This window comes from Salvelinus alpinus, chromosome 39 (genome assembly GCF_045679555.1).
Source record: "Salvelinus alpinus chromosome 39, SLU_Salpinus.1, whole genome shotgun sequence".
In the NCBI taxonomy this organism is placed as follows: domain Eukaryota; kingdom Metazoa; phylum Chordata; class Actinopteri; order Salmoniformes; family Salmonidae; genus Salvelinus; species Salvelinus alpinus.
Window position 1 is genome coordinate 5,882,797 of NC_092124.1, and position 18,613 is coordinate 5,901,409.

At 41.8% G+C, this 18,613-nt stretch overlaps 2 protein-coding genes across 2 annotated transcripts; both read right to left on the bottom strand.

Moving 5' to 3' along the window:
* Positions 1-1,159: 1,159 nt before the first annotated feature.
* Positions 1,160-5,066, bottom strand: LOC139566845 (lecithin retinol acyltransferase-like). The gene is made up of 2 exons (XM_071388166.1): positions 4,563-5,066; positions 1,160-1,685 (listed from the first exon to the last, which is right to left on the bottom strand). The coding sequence occupies exons 1-2, from the start codon at positions 5,064-5,066 to the stop codon at positions 1,530-1,532; spliced, it is 660 nt and encodes a 219-aa protein (XP_071244267.1). The 3' UTR covers positions 1,160-1,529.
* Positions 5,067-5,749: 683 nt separating this feature from the next.
* LOC139566868 (lecithin retinol acyltransferase-like) lies at positions 5,750-7,730 on the bottom strand. The gene is made up of 2 exons (XM_071388192.1): positions 7,135-7,730; positions 5,750-6,523 (listed from the first exon to the last, which is right to left on the bottom strand). Exons 1-2 carry the CDS (start codon positions 7,678-7,680, stop codon positions 6,371-6,373), a joined length of 699 nt encoding a protein of 232 aa, XP_071244293.1. The 5' UTR covers positions 7,681-7,730; the 3' UTR covers positions 5,750-6,370.
* Between the last annotated feature and the right edge of the window lie 10,883 nt (positions 7,731-18,613).

Consider the following 18,613-nt stretch of genomic DNA (forward strand, 5'->3'; position numbering starts at 1 on the left):
TAAACGTGAATGTCTAGTGTCCTCAGTAACAGTGTAACGTCCTGACCAGAGTTCTTATGTGTTTTGCTTGTTTAGTGTTGGTCAGGACGTGAGCTGGGTGGGAATTCTATGTTGTGTGTCTAGTTAGTCTGTTTCTGTGTCCAGCCTAATATGGTTCTCAATCAGAGACAGCTGTCAATCGTTGTCCCTGATTGAGAATCATATATAGGTGGCTTGTTTTGTGTTGGGGATTGTGGGTGGGTGTTTCCTGTCTCTGTGTTTGTATTCTGCACCAGATAGGACTGTTTCGGTTTGCCACATTTTGTTATTTTGTTCGTTGTAAGTGTTCACTGTTTTTGTTTAATTAAACATGTTGAGCACTGGCTACGCTGCGTGTTGGTCCGATCCCTGTTTCACCCTCTCTTATAGTGAAGAGAGGGAAGGCTGCCGTTACAAACAGCAGAAGAAATTTACCCGCAAACCCATGTAATGCAATCTCAATGTTTTGGTCTCCTCCGATTCCGCAAATACTTTCATAATTGAATGTTTAATCATCCTTAAAATCGAATGTTTACATGTACGTTATGTTTACTGGAGTCATTAGTTCAATTTGCCATCCAATATGCCATATTAGGAAAAGAAATGTCAACACTGTTGGCATCAGATTACTTCTGAAATCACATTTTTGCGCTGGTTTGTTATTGTTTCTCAATAGGCCAGTGGGAGACTGAAATGGATGGAAAGGATATCGTCGACTGAGAAAACACTGCTTCTTATCACTACAGTAGCAGAGACACTTTCAACCATGCTTGAACCATGCTGAAACCACCACAAACAATAATGGCCAAGAATTGAGGATATTTCTGGAACTTCTATATTCAGAGCCTGGGATTTCCCGGTAGACTTGTCTCCCCATGTATTCCAAAAGAAATAATTTCATTCAGAAGCGTGGTAATGTTACTTACAGTGTTATCTACTGGGAGTATAGGTAAGGGCAACAACAGGAGGAGAAGATTTGCACAATTTAGTATTAAATGAAGAGAAATTCAGACACAATAGGCTAATTGAAAAGTTGCACAAGGAAGAGTAGGCACATGAATTTATTTGAAAACCATAGTGCAGTACATTCATCCTGTCGGAGTATGGCAATAACAGTGTTAAATTGCACCTTGTCCATCCTGTCCTAATGTCATTATTGTCTGTATAATTTTGACCATAAAGGCCATGATGTCCATTATATACTGTCAAAACGATGCCTTTATCATGAACAACTTGTTTTTTGTACATATTGCTGTCCATTTATAGACTGTTATACACAGTAAATACCAGATGTGTAAGATGGTTACTCTTCTATAAACTGTAAAAACTTTAAACTAATATAATATGTTTAATAATAATATGTCTAATAAAATGACTATCACCACAAAAGGTGACATTTCCCACAATGCTTTTTTTATTTCATGAACAGTGATAGTGATAGTGGGACATCATTTAAGCATTCCATATTCCGCAGTCATGTCAATGAGTCTCTCTGTGTGTCTGTGGCCGTTTTACGATGCCATCCAGATGGTGAAGGGGACGAGCAGGGTGGGTACTGTGTTTAGCAGCGTTAGTGAGCCCAGGTATAACATGGTGCCCGTTCCACACAGAGCTGTGAGGTAGGCGTTCATCCTGCTGCAGATGATCTTCCTCACTGTCGAACAGAACTGCAGGAGAGAGGATGAAACAAGAGTTAGCATCCTTTTACAGATTTTTTTTATTTTTATCCACAAGATGAATAAAAGCGTGTGAGTGTTTCAACACTTAAAATCTTATTAACGTTGAGTGAAAACGAGGAGTGCTCCTTGCCTTTATCTTTGAAAGCTGTTGTCTTTGTTTGATTGAATTGGGGCCTCTGATATTCTAATGGTTAATCATTATTGTCCATTTTATTTATTTATTCATCCATATCCATTTGTAACCATTGAGATGCAAATCTCCTTTTAAAGGAGCTCTGGCCAAATGGCAAATACAATGAAGATACAGCAATTTATGAAACAGCATGACATGTCTTAATTTGACAGAACATTGTGATTCAACCATAAATACAGTACCTCTATTTAATAAAGTACTGTGTAACAGTGGTTCCCATCCAGGGGTACTTGAACCTACGGATTTATATTACAATGCATGTATTAATTAAATTGAGGACTTCCTGTGTCTACATTAAAGGGGCAAACTGTGATTCAAACAACAGTGGTTACCCCTCCACTGTTTTGGTAAACAGCCGCAGCCAAACAGCGATGCACGAGCGGCAGGTAGCCTAGTGGTTAGAGCGTTGGACTAGTAGCCGGAAGGTTGCAAGATCAAATCCCCGAGCTGACAAGATAAAAATCTGTCCTTGCTCCCCTGAACAAGGCAGTTAACCCACTGTTCCTAGGCCGTCATTGAAAATAAGAATGTGTTCTTAACTTACTTGCCAAGTTAAATAAAGGTTAAAAAAAAGAGGGTCTTTAATGCATTAACACTAGATGGTGCTGCTCAACAGCGCACTACAGTCCAACTCAACAAGTCTGTGATTTTGTCCCAATTCTCCACACTTCTCCCAAAGTGTGCACTTTCACACTTTCTCTCATGGATTCAACCAAGGTTAGTAACTCCCTCCCTCCGCCTCTGCTTACACCAATCAGATGCTTTTGAATCCATGACGGGGAGTGTGCAAGTGCACACTTTTGGAGAAGGGTAGAGAATCAGGATGTAGCTTTTGTAGTTCACTTTTCATTGGCCTAAAAGCAATCTATCCACCGCAACACAGAATCATCTGACCTTTTCAGAGAAATGTACACACTTTCAACTGCTCTCGTCATACAGTACTTTGCATCAGTGTGCAGTATTCCCACATTGATTGGCTATCGTCTCTGCTAGGGGTGACCACAGCATGTCTAGTCTAGACGTTGGTACCAGCACACCTGTGTCGAGTTCAGATAGAAATGCCATTATTAGAGCTTACCCGATTCCTTACTTACATGCCAGAGAGGTTGCATGTCTGTTCTACCCAATATATTTCTGAGCGTTCCACAACACCGTGCCCAGCTGAACTCAGACCAGGGCCCGTATTCCTTCGAGTGATTAGGTGTGCTGATCTATTACCAGCTTTGACTTTTAGATTATAATGCATGGAGAGCAGGTATCTAATTATAGAGTACAACTCCTAGTCTGAGACGCTTTATAAGTATGGGGCCTGATGACACTCACTCATTTTATGCTCTAGAGATTTTGAGGAGCATGTCCATGAATCATGATCCGTTGAACCAGGCGTTTTACTGCTGGGCTGGAACAAATTAGCCACCTCTAGTGTATGCCAACTGCCATCATCTGAACGAAGTTTCTAAATTACTCCAAAGTAGGCCGATATATACAAGAGACGTTGTAAATCCCATCCTCAAAACAAAGGAGTTGAGCAACTATGCCGCTATTTCACCATAGTTTTCAACATAGTCGATGTCAACGTGAAACAGCACTTTTACTTGGAAGACCAAATCATATCTGACGGTTGAAGAAAGGTTTCATCCTATTCATTTCCCTTTTATGTACGTTTCCGCTTAATAACTTTGGCATGCGAGGTGACCGAGGTCAACTTCACGACAACACTTTATTATCCTGTAATCTGTGTTTGTTCCATCAAATTCATTGAAATATCTGCCGTATTTCCCACGCAACTCACGTGCTAAAACTCTTTTCTTTCAGAAAATATCTCTCCCGTGTGACCTTTTGATCCTATGACATAGGTGACTGGATAAATAGAGGCACTTTTGTGGCTACAATCACATGTACCAAAAGGGGCATTTCCAAAAGGTTAGAGAGATTATATGCTATAAGCTAAAGCTGATTCCTTCCAATAAATGTTTAGTGTGTAGCCTAACGCTCTAACAGCAAAGCTATGTACTAATGCAGGTCATTGAACAATGTGTTTATGTAGTTTTTGCTTCCCCAGCGTATTTATCGGCAGTGATTCACTTTAATATGTCTCAGTAGGTTCTTCACTCAATAATATATAAATAGTATTACAAAACTTTGTCTGACCGTAATTTGAACCAGCAATAACTCTTGACTTGCCTAGTTAAAAAAAAAAAAAAATCCTCCCGCAATTGGTTCATTGCCCTGAGCATTATGTAACACCAAATGTACTATTGGCTCATGGTTCACAATGTTATTCCTACAGTCTCAACTAAAGCATTGTTTTCTTAACATCTCCTTCAGTACCCCCAGTCATTCCACTGATCTAATCCAGTACTAGTCCAGCACACAACTATAATAGGGCTTGATGATTGACAGGGTGAATCAGGTGTGCTAAAACTGGGATAGGTCAAATCAGTGGACTGACAGTTGAGGGGAGGTTTGGTAAACCCTATTGTCTAAATGAAACCCCTCCTTTACTTAATATCAAGACAGTGCCCTGGGGGTCACGTGATGGCTTCGCTCTGAGAAGTTTGCAGTGACTGATCCTAGTCGTCCTGGAAATCACCATAGATTTTCCGATCACATACTACCCCCAAAACGTGTAAGAACAGTGTCTTCTGACAAAGGAGAACCCCATACTCCACCTGGTAGGTTTGGTAGCTGATGGCCATGCCATAGCGGCAGTACATGACGTAGTGTTCACAGTTGTACCACAGCAAGCTGTAGGTCATGGAGCCCATGAGCTTCTCTGCCCTCCTCGCCACCTCGTCCCCCTCCAGGGGGGGCTGGCTGCACAGCTTGTCCATGTGGTTGACCAGGATCTCCGAGCCATACGCAAAATCCACCAACGAGTCCACCCTGACGCTCGCCGACTTGGCGATCACCCCTAGAATCAGCCGGTTGTTGGTCACCATCTTGCCGATGGCAGCCTTGTTCTTGGTGAATACCGGAAGGATGTCCGGGATGAAGTGCGCCACCCGGTTGTTGCCCAGGTAGATGCCGAAATGAGTGAAGAGAGTTCTAGGAACTTCCAAAAGGTCGCCACGTTTGTACAAGGACAGGTCATACTTCGAGTCTTTGTCCTTGTCCTCTTCATCCACTTTAGAAGCGATGAAGAAGAGGCTGAGGAGTTGGAGGAAGGTAATCATGGTGGCAGAACTATATCCAACGGTTCGACCCCTGGCCGTTTTATCGAGGCTAAGGGTCTGGGAGGAGCCACGCGCGTGGGATTAGAGGTTTCGCAACTTTGCAGTGCAATTTTGACAGAAATAAAGGAGCTTTCTGCTAATCGTGTGGTTTTGAGGGCGGCTTAATTTCACAACCGAGGGTTTAATCGGGGGAAGTGTTCCGGTTATGTGGCTTTCATTGGCAAATCAGAAAAACAAATCCCCAATTTAAAAGGTCATAAATATTTTATAGCCTGAATAAACAGTCAGGTTGAGCTGTATAATGCTGACTCACCCTTGATGTGTCTGGAACTGTGAATATGGTACAGTAGAAAGAAAATAATAATGCATAGTAATTACTAAGAAATATTATCCAGAGAATGTGTATATTTTATTAATGTGGCTCTTGCGTAAATCTACTTTATATGATTAAATATTTGGGTTTGGAAATACTATGGGGATATATTGGGGATTTGATGTGGCCAATATTACACCAATAACATGATCATTTGAAAATGCTGTGGGTGGTATTGACAGAGATGCAATGTGAGTATTAAGATGCACTGTGATTGCATGTACCGAACTGTATTGAAAAATGTGTGGGAAAATGCTTCAAATGTCAATTATTTACATTTTTTCTTGAAACCAGACCAAAACAAACCAAATGATGACTTCCAATATCTTTATTAACATTTCTTATATTTACAATGTATTTGATTGAAAACAGAATGACTTGCTCTCAAAACACATAAGTATTGTATTAATCAGCGTAGTACTCCTAGAGTTTTAAACTGAATGTATCAATATAAATATTACACAAGAGTATCATTATTGAAGACATTTAATTATTTACAGATTAGACTACATTGACTTACACAGTAAGATAAAAAAAAAAAAGTTGAAAATGCGCCTTGGCCAATCTTTTGGGGGAAATAGGGATGATACTTTGGTCACAGAGGGATCATATGACCTTTATAATGCCTTAATGGCCTACATGCAATACCGTAAGTGTTGACATGAACACTCACATGTAAATTGCTAGGCCTACAACCACATTGCCCTCTGTTTACTTTTGGCTGGCAAGTATCAAATCAAAAGTGAATGGATGGTAGCTCTTGCTGTAACAATGGCCTATTATATGATATGCCATTATAGGCCTATACCAAAGGCATATGAGTTGGGAGGTGCCAAGTAATGTCATCACAAGGACCAATGACAAGACACTATCCTAAATAGTTTCTATTGAAATGTCCATAGGAGTGTTTGAAGGTTTGAACTTTGGCCTCTCAGCCGGCCATCCACAGAGTGAAGGAGATGAGGATTGTGGGTAATGTAGTTGAAGGAGCAAGGCCAAAGCAGACGATGTAGATCATTCCCAGGAGAACGCTGAGAAAGACACTCCTCTGGTCTTGGATGATTGATTTCAGGCACTCACAAAACTGCAAAGAAATGAGATAAATGATGCGATTAATAAACGTGTATGTATAGGACTTTTATGAACAATTCATTTTAGGCATATTCAATTTCTTTATGTTCTAAATCTAAATCTTTTATGAATTATGGAAGAAAAGAGAGAAGACCTTGGGTGAAATAACACCAAAACATCAAACCAAAGCTTAAATAAATGTATTTTCAGTAACACTGAATAAAACACAATGTTTCTGAATATAGTTGCCTATTATATTAACCATGGCATAATATCATTTAAAATTGAGATGCATTATCATGAATATAAATACAAAATATGGGATTGGAAATATCAAAGGTTGAAGATGCTGTTCCCGATAAGTAATACAACCAGGTCTAACCTAAGTCAACAATTCAATCCGATGCATTTGTAATAATATTAATGTAAATGCGAATTTCTGAAAACATTATCTATGCCATAATCTAAAGATAACAGTCCTCACTGTGATACAGGTTATGCATAGACAAAATATTTTAAGAAGACATTTATCTCCTGTAGCGTAAAAGTTAAGGGGTCAGAATTATGCACAACGTAATTGAATTGAAAATAAATAAATAAAATAATGCAAGGAAAATGAATGACCATTTCCGTTTGCTGACTTTTCGCTGAACCGTATCTGCAGTATGTAACAAAATGTTCACAGTTATTCCATAGTAAACTGTACGGGATGGCGCCGACGAGTTGTTCTGCCCTCTCTGCAACCTCTTCATTTGGGAACGGTTGTTGCGCCTTGCATTTTCTATCCATATGATTCACCAATATGTTTGAGTCAAACACAAAGTCCTCCAAAGTGTCCACGCGCACCGTGGCACACTTGTACAAGCAACCCATGATGAGTCTCTTATTTGTGATAACTGTTTTGATGATCATCTTATCATTGGTTAGCACGGGCATGATATCAGGGATCAGGTGAGCGACTTTGTTGTCACCCAAGTAGATACCGAAGTGCGTGAACAAAGTTCTCGGCACCTCCAAAAGGTCCCCTCTCAGGAGAGACAACGGCGCGTGCATCGTGCGCTCTTTGCATCCCGCCTCATTGCGTTTCCTATCCGTCCATTTAAACTCAAAAAGTTTGAAGTTGGAGAGAAGGGATAGCTTCTCGACGAGAAATGTCAACGAGTCGAGCATGTCGAAAGTTCCTGTCCAAAGTTTTCTGAGAGTTGTCTGGGAGAAGTGGGTTTATATGCGTAAGTGCACTAGGAGGGGACAGTGCAGCTCGAAGGTAAACCCCGAAGACACGATTGGCCACAAAGGACATTCCTATGGTATTTTTGGCACGTATGTCTTTTATCTTTAGTCTACATAATTTGGCATATTGTTTACTGTACTTTTAATAATTTGTTTATGCTGAAGTTGTACGTTGATTTGCGTAATTTAAATTCACAACCATTACATTTGTAGGAAAAACAAATTATAATTACTGGCTCATTGGAATCATATTGAACGAATAAATTACATATTTTTATTTACAATTTTACAATCAAAAAGGCAGATTTATAAAATTAAAAAAAGATGACCTTGTGCCCAGAATCTTGAAATTGTTTTCCTTAATTATTTTATTACATACAGTAGGCCCTATGGGACAATCAATACAACCTTTTTAAGAGCACCTTGTCTGGCCTATTAGGCCTAAACTGTCTTTTAATCTAATCTACCTCAGAATACAACAACTGTAAAGATCCCTAAGTAAACTAACCTTGTCTGCAAAGCATTGTGTTACTTTTGGAGCAAGCCCTTTGTTTTTTTGCTTTTTGGGGGGTACCCCATTTTCTCCGCCCCATCACTGCAGCTCCCATATGGATTCCAGAGAGGCGAAGGTCGAGAGCCATAGCAAGACATTTTTAACTCGTTGACAGTATCTCCCGGTACAGTATCCCCAAAATGTTAGCCTCTCCCATCCCATTCATTGCCAATGACCTGGAGTCAAATGGTTGACTTTTGTTTGTACTGTAGTTGGTCTTGGTTTGTGAAATGTGAGATTCTCTAATTAGGCTATTTAGCTGCTTGCCTTGCAGACCGTAGGCTTTTGGCCTGCTTTGCTGACTCATAGTGGCTGGTCTGTTAGGACTATCTCCAATCCAGGATCATTTAGCGTGAATATAAATATTGTATTCAGTGATCCAATTTAGCTACCTGACACTGGCATATGATAACAAAGTGGCATTCTATAGACCAGCAGATTACTTGATAAAATCCTACTGGCTCCAATTCCACGTTCATCTTTTGGACATGATTAACTCCTTCAGTGAAAGGAGTTAAACTCATTTGATATGTCTTTCAACATATACCAACCTGAATACATGGCTGCTCATTTCAGAGTATAGGAAAATAAGTGTGTGACCTATTAAAGCCTCAGATTTTCAAGGTTAACTGGAATCCGGATGTATACAACTACGTCAAGTGTTTATTAAAAACTTGTTCCCCTTGACCCCAAGAAACAGAACATCAAGTACAAACATCAAGCATTCCCTGTTAAAAATGTATAATATGTTAGTGTAAACGGGTCCATTCCTTAGCTAGCTAACTACCTAAAAGAATGAGGCGATGGCCTTCAAAATACAGGCTAACAGAGTGTTAAGATGGCTGCCTTGGTAGGGCTGCCTTAGTGGGGTTATCGCTGTCAGTCCATATTCGGTCTGCCTTCACTCTTACTCCAACGACTCCCCTCAACCCCAAAACTAGTGGCTTATCATGTTATCATTGAAACTGTACATTAACTTGAGGTCCTTGAGGTCCTTGAGATTTCAAGTACATTAACTTGAAATCTCGCGTCTTGTGACGGCCGGCCGCCCAACAACCTGCCCGCTTGACCCTATCCCCTCCTCTCTTCTCCAGACCATTTCCGGAGACCTTCTCCCTTACCTCACCTCGCTCATCAACTCATCCTTGACCGCTGGCTACGTCCCTTCCGTCTTCAAGAGAGCGAGAGTTGCACCCCTTCTGAAAAAACCTACACTCGATCCCTCCGATGTCAACAACTACAGACCAGTATCCCTTCTTTCTTTTCTCTCCAAAACTCTTGAACGTGCCGTCCTTGGCCAGCTCTCCTGCTATCTCTCTCAGAATGACCTTCTTGATCCAAATCAGTCAGGTTTCAAGACTAGTCATTCAACTGAGACTGCTCTTCTCTGTGTCACGGAGGCGCTCCGCACTGCTAAAGCTAACTCTCTCTCCTCTGCTCTCATCCTTCTAGACCTATCGGCTGCCTTTGATACTGTGAACCATCAGATCCTCCTCTCCACCCTCTCCGAGCTGGGCATCTCCGGCGCGGCCCACGCTTGGATTGCGTCCTACCTGACAAGTCGCTCCTACCAGGTGGCGTGGCGAGAATCTGTCTCCGCACCACGTGCTCTCACCACTGGTGTCCCCCAGGGCTCTGTTCTAGGCCCTCTCCTATTCTCGCTATACACCAAGTCACTTGGCTCTGTCATATCCTCACATGGTCTCTCCTATCATTGCTATGCAGACGACACACAATTAATCTTCTCCTTTCCCCCCTCTGATAACCAGGTGGTGAATCGCATCTCTGCATGTCTGGCAGACATATCAGTGTGGATGACGGATCACCACCTCAAGCTGAACCTCGGCAAGACGGAGCTGCTCTTCCTCCCGGGGAAGGACTGCCCGTTCCATGATCTCGCCATCACGGTTGACAACTCCATTGTGTCCTCCTCCCAGAGTGCTAAGAACCTTGGCGTGATCCTGGACAACACCCTGTCGTTCTCAACTAACATCAAGGCGGTGACCCGTTCCTGTAGGTTCATGCTCTACAACATTCGCAGAGTACGACCCTGCCTCACGCAGGAAGCGGCGCAGGTCCTAATCCAGGCACTTGTCATCTCCCGTCTGGATTACTGCAACTCGCTGTTGGCTGGGCTCCCTGCCTGTGCCATTAAACCCCTACAACTCATCCAGAACGCCGCAGCCCGTCTGGTGTTCAACTTTCCCAAGTTCTCTCACGTCACCCCGCTCCTCCGCTCTCTCCACTGGCTTCCAGTTGAAGCTCGCATCCGCTACAAGACCATGGTGCTTGCCTACGGAGCTGTGAGGGGAATGGCACCTCCGTACCTTCAGGCTCTGATCAGGCCCTACACCCAAACAAGGGCACTGCGTTCATCCACCTCTGGCCTGCTCGCCTCCCTACCTCTGAGGAAGTACAGTTCCCGCTCAGCCCAGTCAAAACTGTTCGCTGCTCTGGCACCCCAATGGTGGAACAAACTCCCTCACGACGCCAGGTCAGCGGAGTCAATCACCACCTTCCGGAGACACCTGAAACCCCACCTCTTTAAGGAATACCTAGGATAGGATAAAGTAATCCTTCTAACCCCCCCCCCTTAAAAGAGTTAGATGCACTATTGTAAAGTGGTTGTTCCACTGGATATCATAAGGTGAATGCACCAATTTGTAAGTCGCTCTGGATAAGAGCGTCTGCTAAATGACTTAAATGTAAATGTAAATGTCCTGCGTCCATAACAAAGGCTCCAACGTGGGTAGATGTTAGAAAGTACAGGATCTGCCGTTCAGTGTCTGTGTTTCTCTAAGTCTGGACAGATTAAAGGCTTCAAAGCGGGTCGATGTATAATTCAAAAGTCAACAAAGATGGAGTCGAAATGTCTTGCACGAACTTCTAACCGTCCTCTTATCAACCAAAATATTTGGGGTTAAAAGTTGAGGTCTGACCGTCATTGACCTTTGCAAGACTGCAGATGTGAAGTGGTCTTGATGGGGTCAGAAAAGGGTTGTGTTGTGGTCACATCCAGGGCAAGTCAAGAGACTGTTGACATCAAACTCCCCTCAACCCTAACTGACTGGCGTCTTAAGATATCCAATCCAACAGGATTTGCAGTTCAGCGCTGGTCTAAGTCCATGCTTCTACACCTGCATCGCTTGCTGTTTGGGGTTTTAGGCTGGGTTTCTGTATAGCACTTTGAGATATCAGCTGATGTAAGAAGGGCTATATAAATACATTTGATTTGATTTGATTTGGACAGCTGATCAGATCTTGACAGTGCCTGGAGAAGTGATAGATAGCCTAACGATCCTAACATATGCGCAGAACCGGTATAAATGCACCCTGCTCCCATTGTGTTAGAAAGTAATGTGACATTTTGTAACGGTAAAAATGAGAGTCCAAGTACCTCATGTATAAAACGTTCAGGCGCACAGATTTGATCGTAAATTGTGCATACGACTGTCACACCCTGATCTGTTTCACCTGTCTTTGTGCTTGTCTCCACCACCTCCAGGTGTCAACCATCTTCCCCATTATCCCCTGGGTATTTATACCTGTGTTTTTTGGCTGTCTGTGCCAGTTTGTCTTGTGTTGTCAAGTCAACCAGCGTTTTACGCCATGCTCCTGCTTTTTCTTTTTCTCGTTTTCTTTTGCTAGTCCTCCCGGTTTCGACCCTTGCCTGCCTTGATTCTGAACCCGCCTGCCTGACCATACTGCCTGCCCTGACCTCGAGCCTGCCTGCCACTCTGTACATCCTGGACTCTGACCTTGTTATGATATTTTGCCTGTCCACGACCATTCTCTTGCCTGCCCCTTGGATTACAATAAATATCAGAGACTCGAACCATCTGCCTCCCGTGTCTGCCTCCCAATTGGCGACAGATTTTCATGTTGAATGTTCAAAAATATGCATAAAGAAAATATGCGTACCAAACTGACTTGTTGCGGAGGAAAATCAGTGCGTGATGACATATTGCACACAATGTACTTTTTCGCTTAAGTTTTCATGACCAAATACAAATCTAATGTTCCATGTGTTTCTATCGCATTTTCAACTACTGATAGTTTTGTCACAAACTGTTGTGTTAAGGGCCGGACCCTTTTTTTTTTTTTTTTCACCTAAAATGACACCCAAATCTAACTGCCTTAGCTCAGGACCTGCATATTCTTGATACCATTTGAAAGGAAACATTTTGAAGTGTGTGGAAATGTGAAATTAATGTAGGACAATAACACATTAGACCTGGTAAAGAACAATACAAACAAACATGAGTTTTCATATGTGTGTTTTTTTTCCATCTTCGAAATGCAAGAGAAAGGCCATAGTATCATATAGGAGTTTAGAGGCAATTTAGATTTTGGACACCAGATGGCAGCAGTGTGTGTGCAAAGACAGCAGGGGTTCAAACTGTAGAACCCAGTTCCTACATTTTAATATAAAAATGGATTTCATCTAACAAAACTATGCTATATTTTATCTCTGTGACCCTCAGGACGACAAATCAGAGCATGATTGCTGAATCTAAGTACATTTAAATTCAGAGGTGAATGTATCACACCAGTTGCCATAAGTTTTTGGTTGTGCACTCTCCTCAAACAATAGCATAGTCTTTTTTTCACTATAATAGCTTGCTGTAAATTGGACAGTGCAGTTAGATTAACAAGAATTTAAGCTTTCTGCTTACGTAAGACATGTCTATGTCTTGGAAAGTTTGCCGTTACTTACAACGTCATTCTAGTCACATTAGTGAACGTTCGCAGCGACCATCCCGGTATAGGGACACCGATCCCGTAGATCCTTAAGATAGCTGTAACGATGTGCGGAGAGGGAGTACATGTGACAATAGCAGATAAAATAGCAAATTTGCCTAGTCTGGTCTAGCCAAAAGCTTGCAGATACTGTGCGGGCAGGCTCTGTGGGTAGGTTAGTCTACAATAGCCTACATGATGAGATTATTATGGATAAGAGCAATAATATTTTTATTTACCAAACGGCAGTCAAGCATCGATCATCATGTCACCAGAATAAGACCCTCAACATTTATTGGAAAAGGATCATCAAGCTCAACACAGTGCACGCTCACAACCCTGTGAAGTTTATCATAATTAATTTAATCTGTAAACTAATAAACTACATGTTTTCCCGAGTCGTAATGGGAGGACCACACACCATGTCATCGCGTGACTCCAAGTTTACTTCGATATGTTGGTTATATCAATATTTGTGCATAAAGGAGTTTCCACCACCATTTCTTGCATAATTCATTTTACCATCACAAAAAGATCCCACCATGTCGAACAAACAAATTCTGTCAGCATTTATACAATTGTACCGAAACTTCCTGTTTCCATCACAGCTGTCATAAAAAAACGGTGTGACTTTACTTGCATATAAACGGTAGATGGAAACGTGGTAGGAATGATTCATAAATCTTGAAGTTTACGTTAAATTATGCCATTTACATAGATTTTGCATGACATTTTGTGATTTACAAATGAAACATAGGCCTACTTATTTTTATTCATGGGGGTATATAGTATTATATAAACCAAATGTCATATTTTAAGAAATTACCATATGCAGAATGTGGTTTAAAAATGAAGTACATTATGATGAACCACATGTCAACCAGCGCTCTCATGTTCCACCTTTGGTGGTCACACCACGTTCAGCTGAATGAGCTTACAGTCCGTGAACTCCTGGGTGGCATTAAAACAAACCTTTGGCCTCTCCCCACTCAGAGATTTACTCCCCAGTCAAATGGCCCCACAGTTATAGCAGTCACCACTGGGGGACTTTTAACAAGGGTCCTGAAAGGTAATTCCGTGAGGGCCACCAATAGTTAGTGTCTGCTTTGTTCTTGACTTCATAAACTTGAGATTATTACTGAGAGAAGCAGGTTGGCTAGGTGCTAGGTGAGAGTCACGACTTTGAGGATAACACAAAAACTGCTCGTTATGCATATTGCTTTCTTTTGACTGAACTGTCAGCGATATACACTGTATAACTCATTTAACCATTTTGGGTTGCAAAGGCAAATACGGGTGAATCTTAACTTCCACTTAAAGCTGGAATCCTTGACGGTCAAACTGCCAGGTCCGTTTGCGATACAACAACAAATCCCTGCAAATCCCCTCTGACAACATTGCACTTGTGATAGAAGAGCGCAATATGTACTGCACATTTTTTGTTATATGCTGCGTGAAGCCCCTCAATTCGTCAACAAAAACTATAACGGTGTTGGGGCAGCCAGTGATGCTCTTTCCCCCTACTGCGGATTCTATCTTTAAGCAGAATTTCCACTTGGTCATGCTTTGATGTCAATGGGAGACTAAATAAACATTTGACTGGAGTTGAAGTTAGGATTTTCCCCATACTGAGACTAACTGACTTAACAACTAACTGCACTGTATATGTAATGAAAAATTAAACACAGCTATCTCTTAGTGTTGAAGCCAATGTAATGGCCAATGAGAGGCTTTGATGCCGTCGGCCGTCATTTTGGTATCCCCCAGAAGGAGCAGTCCTCCATAGGAATCATGAGAATTTGACAGGACAAAATGACATGTATTTAAGTATTTCTTAGTCGTAGTGAGGACAGCAACATTAGTACTCTCTAAAAAAATATATACTTCAAGGGATGTGTTTTTACATGTTCAATTTTGATGTTTCGTTCATATAATCTCATTTAAAAGTATTTATTAAGGTGTCTGTAATAGAATATAATTCGCAAAAAAACAAATGTCGACGTTAATAAATACATTTTTATAGCTTCTCCCCCCCCCCAAAAAAAATGAAGTGAAGGCGTACCACCAAAATGGAGGCGTGGTAGCTTCAATACAGCGCTCCTGATAGTCATTCACGGTTTATACACACCAGTGGGTGCAGCAGACTAAATACAAGACTGGGAAAAAGGCAGATTGCAGGTTCAAATGTCCATGCAGTTACCTCAGTGTAGCTAACTAATAAACAAGAAGAGGTGTTTCCTCATGTTAATGCATACGTGACTGAAAACTCTCCAACACAAATTCCCCTCAGCAGACAGTCACACCAACATAGGACAGAGCATCCAAGCCCTATCTTATCAGCTGGTCCCAAGTATTTCTTCCTGGCACTTGAGCGAGTACGAGAGCATTAGGAAACACTTTCCATCTGGCGTCTCTCTCCAGTCTCAAGGAGGAGGAAGAGGGGAGTTCAACGAAAGTTCGTGGAGAGTTCACCGTTGTTTAGGTTTGGCGGCCCAACAGTTCACTCCCAGGTCAGCAAGGCCTTATCTGTCTGGGTGCCTGGGTTTCGCATGTTGTTTCCCATAGTAAAAGTGGGTTACGGAGAGGTAGCCGAGGTGTGATTTTTTTCTCTCTCACCTATGTCAACAGCGGGGGCTACAGATGTAGCTTCATAAGCCACTAGGTATCGTTATGACTCCTCCAACTGTTTGCTTTGGCGTGGAAAGCCAAAAAGAACTGAAAGAAGATGTTGGACACCCTTGCCAGAAATGTAGCCTAGCTACCAGTAAATAAGATACAACTAGCATTGTGTTTATGGTGGTGTGCATGGTGATACATGGGTGTCCAAAAGAAAACAGTAGGCTATTATAAGTGTCAGTTAAATCAAATCAAATCAAATCAAGTTTATTTTATATAGCCCTTCGTACATCAGCTAATATCTCGAAGTGCTGTACAGAAACCCAGCCTAAAACCCCAAACAGCAAGCAATGCAGGTGTAGAAGCAAAAGTTACGGTTCGTTTACAGCATATTATATATTGATCCATCAATGAAGACCCAGGTGGAAATAAGAAAATACCGGAGCACTGCCTGGGTGAATATGTATAGACCTATTTGTACAAATAAGAAACAATTGCAAGGCGCTCTTCAGATTACAAATATTATAATGCCCTAGTTTTGTAGTAGGTACTAGAGTACAGGCAAGTGCTACCACAGTATAGCCAAGTTCCCTGAAATTTTCTAGAAAGGAATACCATTTTATAGAAAGGAATACCGTGAGAACGCCATGTATTGTAGATGGAAGTGGGACGAAGTAGAGGAGCACGGCCGGCCTTACCGACCCACCGACTGACCTCCCAGCATGCTCCACGTGGAAATGCTCCAAGCAACCTATTACTGTCTGAGACAGAGAGAAATCTGAAATGAGTTTGAGGTGTTTTGACTGCACCGGCGCAGTTTTTCCTCATTTAAACCTTTGAACACATTCCGTTGGGGAAACGATATAAGCGACCATTACTGTCTGAGACAAACAAAAATGTGACAGTTTTTCCCTCAGGAAATTCGTATTTTGGTTGCACAGGCTCGGTTTATCTTTCGTTTAAACCTTTTGAATGCATTGAGATGGCACTGCCCAGAGTAGTGTACCACTACAGCCCAGTCAGAGATCCCAATTCTTCAGATTTCTCAACCCCCCCGAATGCTTGAAATCCGTTGGACGATAGCGTAGAGGGGTGTTGGGCATTTTTGCTGTGATTGAACTCCTGGCCTAATAGGCCTATATGAAGCTAATGCCTCACATCTCATGCCCAACGTACCAGAACACTGAGCTCAATTCAATCAAACTCTGGTTCTGGATTTTTTTTGGTGCCCATGGTCATACGTGAGCGCCACAACATTGAGATTGCATTCCTAGTCGTCTTTATTGAAGTTTAGTTGGGCATCTCAGTACATTGCTGTATCGTATTGTAACAAACAGTGACAGGGCAATGTCCCTTGCGGGTCTCGAACCCCTGGTCTCCCAGATCGAAAGCCTACCCAGGCAAAGGTCTTGACACTGCGCTTCATTATACCAAGTCCTTCACATGAACACAACTTTCTCCGATGACCTCACAGACAGCATCCCACTTCTGACACCAAATGTAGCGAACGGTGATAGTGAAAACCCCCTTTGCGGATCTTCTGCAACGCCAGGGTCACGGGTTCAGTTCCTGCTGGGGTACCCATGCGAAAATGTATGGAGGCACTACTGTAAGTCACTTTAGATAAAAGTGTCTGCTAAATGACACTTCTAGAGATCATGACCAGGCTGTTTTAGGCTAGGGTCAAGGCTGATCATCTGTGTCGGGCGACTGAAAAAACAATAACCTAGAACGCCCTGATGGTTCATATTCAGTAGTAGGCCTTTAATAAACAAACAGGAAATATTGTCTCTTCCATGGCCTCAAATGAACCAAGACTCTCCAAGTCTTGGGACATATGAGGACACTGATATGTTGTTTATAGTCTCGCTGCCAGAAACAAATGGCCATCTGGTTCCATCCTCCAAAAGTTCCTTAAAAATAGAATACATACCAGATACCGCAGCCAATTAGGCGCAAAGTTGCCCATTGGAAGCCTTGTTTTTATTCATAGTCTTCGTGGCTAATAATGTGTGTAGTGTTGGAGCTCAACAGTACACACAATGTGTGTAGCTTCAGTGTTAGCTTCAGGGCTAACAATGTGTGTAGCTCGGGAACAACTCTCTTCCCAGGAGGACCACAATGAAAAGGACTGTCTAGCATTTTTGAATGGTTGTTTTTACAATGGTGGTTAATGTAATTGATTACAGACCGATTATTGATTTTGGACAATGAAATGTGTCATAGCTTTCACGTCCTGACTCATAGTATAACTTGGTGTGTCAGTATGTCTGAAAAACTCTCAGGAGGTTTAAAGCCACTTTAGGTCAGCAACTGGCTGCAGTGATGTTTATTCTTTTAGACAGGACAGGAGATGCATGCATATTCCTGAATATAAATACTGAATATTCTCTTGTAATATATCCAGGGGGATAAATGCTTTACCAATTTTCCTTTCTATTTTTAAAAGGAATTATAATTGAATCTTGAAATAAAGTAAAGTCCCAAATTATTGGCACCCTTGATCAATGACTGTATATATGACTGGACAAAGCCATCGATCACGTGACACCATTCATTCCTATGTGAAGACTCAATAGCGAAATGAAGCCAAATTAAGCCAAATGAAGCCGGCTAAGATGGTTGGAACAGTTTGTACTGCAGGCTGAGATTAGCAACAAAATTATCATTATAACTTATTCTGTGTGCGATTTAAAAAAAAAATTGGTTGAAGGACATACATCTGGTGTATTAGAAACAAATGTTGGTACCATGATTGTCTTCGAAAATTGTCTTTATTTATATGAAGATTGACCTCAAAGACTTTTCTCATTTTCCCATTCACTAAAATGGGGGATCGTGTTTTCAGCTAACATTGCCGGCAGTACCGAGGTTGGCCTTGAACTACCATGGCTTCAATGAGAGGTCGTTCTCCCCTGTCCTTTATAAAGATTAGCAAAAAAGACTGTGTAAAATAAATAATAT